Below are 2,899 nucleotides of genomic sequence, written 5' to 3'. Positions count from 1 at the left end.
CTAAATTTTAAAGTCACTAGATACATAAAATAAATATTTAAAATGGCTAATTTTGTCAAAAAAAAAAAACACTTTAATGATAGCAAATTCGCAATGTTCCAAAAGATCCATGAGGGAGAGGAACAAAAATATATGACCGTTCAATTTGGACTCCAATGTCACGAACTGCTGAGTCCCGAGTCCCGACACAACATGTCTAAAGGCGTGATTTCCTTCCCAACGGTCAAATTTCACGTGAAAACAAGACCACCAACGGTAACACCCCCACTCGCCTCTCCTTTTTCTTATCCCCTTTCCTCCCTTTCTACTTTTCAAAAAAACACTCCTCTCCCTTCTTTACTCCTCTCCTTTCTTTACTCCCCACCTTAAACCCTTCACATCTCTACCATGATCTTGGAGCGGATTATAACTGTGGAGTACCTCCAACCTTCCATGTCCCATGAACTCCTCGGCAAGTTCCCAGATCCCTCGCCGTTCGACTTCGACTACACCCAGAGCTCGATATGGTCACCGCTGCTCCCCCGCGGCCGCCATGGGTTGCCTCTGCTTTCTTCAAAGAAACAATGGAAGGTGAAGAGTATGCTCTTCAAGAAGAAGAACAAGAAGCAGCTTCACGCGAGAAAGCTTGATTTTTCCCCAATTCCTTCTCCAAAATTGGTAATCTTTTATTCCCTATACAGAAAACAAAGCAAGTGTACATGAGGGATTGAAAAAGTTGTTCTGAATTCTGATTTAATTGTTCCAGGGATTGAAGAAATTGTTAAAAGCTGCTGCAAGACGATTCAAGATCCGCGGGAAGTCCTCTTCATGGCAGATGATGCTGCCCACGTCATAATCTTGATCAAGAAATGCTCGTATTCTTTAATTGCTAGAGGTCTGTTTAATTGTTTGTTTTCTCACAAGTTATATTTTGATTAATTTCTAGTGCACGGTTATGTACATCGATCTTGTCAAGTACATTTGGAAATAAAGGAGTGTGTATCATTTTTTGAATCTTGGATCTCAATTATACTCAGTTATCAGTGGGAAGTACACATAGATAATTAACGAGGGTCCCAGAAGTATCCAACCGTAACATGGGCATTTTGCAACTTAACTGTACTTTAAAGCTATTAAATTGATAACAATCAATTATTTTTATAGTGCCTAACAAATAATAAAATAATACATGTATCCTAAATTAATTCTCGTGTATCCTTTCACTCTCTGCACCTCATCTATGTTGCCTCCACAACCGTCACAATCTCACTTAGATTATTTTTACTACTAAGTCCTATCATTACTCACATTTGTCACATCTTGTTTAGAGACATAACAAATCGTGTAACTAAGTAAAAATAATTTATCATAACTAAAATAAAGTTAATAATTTTTAATTTAAAAAATAATTCAAACAAAAGTAATATCAACTTGTAGGTCTAACAACTACTAATCTGACCATAATAGAAGAGGTAAAATAAATTAAAACTAATTTGTAGATAATTATGTGGAAAATTTCAATTTTGAGAGCTTGGTCTAAAAGACCAACTTTAATTTATTATGATTTGCTCGATTTTTAATGAGTTCGATGGTCTGCAAGCAGTCCAATTGTATCCGTAGATATGTCTAATGACAGAAAAAAAAAATCAATAAGTGATGTACATAGCGTATCAATGGATCACAAGCTTATATATAAAATTTTCTCAAACTAAATACATTTCATGATTTTTCCAATGATATCCAAAACATAACCATAAATAATGAATATTGTATTATATGAATTAATCACTACAGTGACATAATTCATACATGTTAAAATTAAAATCTTGGATAAGCCTCAAATTGATAAATATATCATATTGCCTCTTAGAATATTGCATTAAATTGCCACATGGACATTGCTAGTCATTATCAGGTTACGAGACTTTTCTAAATAACTAATCTAACTACGGTTACAGTAGGTATTTATGTAGCCCTATTAAATTTCGTTGGACTTAATATAATTTATACTCGGTCATTCTTATTCATGTTGTGATCATTTAGGATCTAGATTCTTAACTTAACAAAAAGATTCATTATGAATGAATTAAATAATGTCTAAATGCTAATAATCTTCAGTATCAAATTATTTTGATCTTATAAAATAGTGTCATATCGTGATTATCCTCTATATCTTATTTATTAGAAATAAAATAAAGTAAAAATCTAATAACCACCCATTACCTGAAATAAACAAAAATTTTAATTTAAGACTCATACACGCTTAATCCAATAATTTTTAAATTATTTAATTGGCACGAATTCTTTCTCTCATGCTTTCATTATAACTAAAATACTATCCTCATAATTCATGTGCTGCTCACATGTATAGAAACTACATGGATTTCATATGTTCCATTGGTCAACATTTCTATACAGTATATAAGATAAAAATAAAAAAGTGTTAAAAATAACTTGAAAAAAAAAACCCAAAAGTACCATATGACACAACAAATTCAAAATATATATCCATACACCTTGCTTGATACTAATGCCCATGCAAGACTATAATCAATCTAGCTAATTTTACAAAAATAAAATAGATAGCTGAAATAAAGATAGCTTTTGCCAACTCCCTCATGAACTTGAGGTCATATACTAATTTAAATATATTTCACTAAAAATATGGTGAGCATAAAGCTTAGTAAATATACATCTCTATAATCTAAAAGTAACATATTGAAGAATGTAACATATATATATATATCAAATATGATCAAAGTAACGCATCCATACGACATGTTCATCATATTTATAATTATAACTTACATGTATTAATAACAAAAAAAATATGTTATGCATCACATGTTACCATCCAACCCACATGGCCCCAACCACCATATCCACTCACTTCCCCAAATCAACTGCACTAGAGACACAG

The 2,899-nt window shown here is 32.1% G+C and overlaps 1 protein-coding gene across 1 annotated transcript; it reads left to right on the top strand.

The window, feature by feature from the left end:
* Positions 1-271: 271 nt before the first annotated feature.
* Positions 272-993, top strand: LOC140796629 (uncharacterized). The gene is made up of 2 exons (XM_073149702.1): positions 272-657; positions 746-993. Exons 1-2 carry the CDS (start codon positions 388-390, stop codon positions 833-835), a joined length of 360 nt encoding a protein of 119 aa, XP_073005803.1. The 5' UTR covers positions 272-387; the 3' UTR covers positions 836-993.
* Positions 994-2,899: the final 1,906 nt, after the last annotated feature.

The sequence above is a fragment of the Typha latifolia genome, chromosome 10 (genome assembly GCF_019914945.1).
Source record: "Typha latifolia isolate L0001 chromosome 10, TyphaL0001v2, whole genome shotgun sequence".
NCBI lineage: Eukaryota > Viridiplantae > Streptophyta > Magnoliopsida > Poales > Typhaceae > Typha > Typha latifolia.
Note: the sequence above shows the minus strand (reverse complement) of the source record. Positions and strands in the feature narration are given on the sequence as shown.

What these genes read in the sequence shown, in the direction of transcription:
- LOC140796629 (XM_073149702.1), top strand. Translation starts at nt 388, where the DNA reads ATGATCTTGGAGCGGATTATAACTGTGGAGTACCTCCAACCTTCCATG. An exon ending in CAATTCCTTCTCCAAAATTG is followed by an intron (nt 658 to 745) that starts GTAATCTTTTAT and finishes TAATTGTTCCAG; the next exon opens with GGATTGAAGAAATTGTTAAA.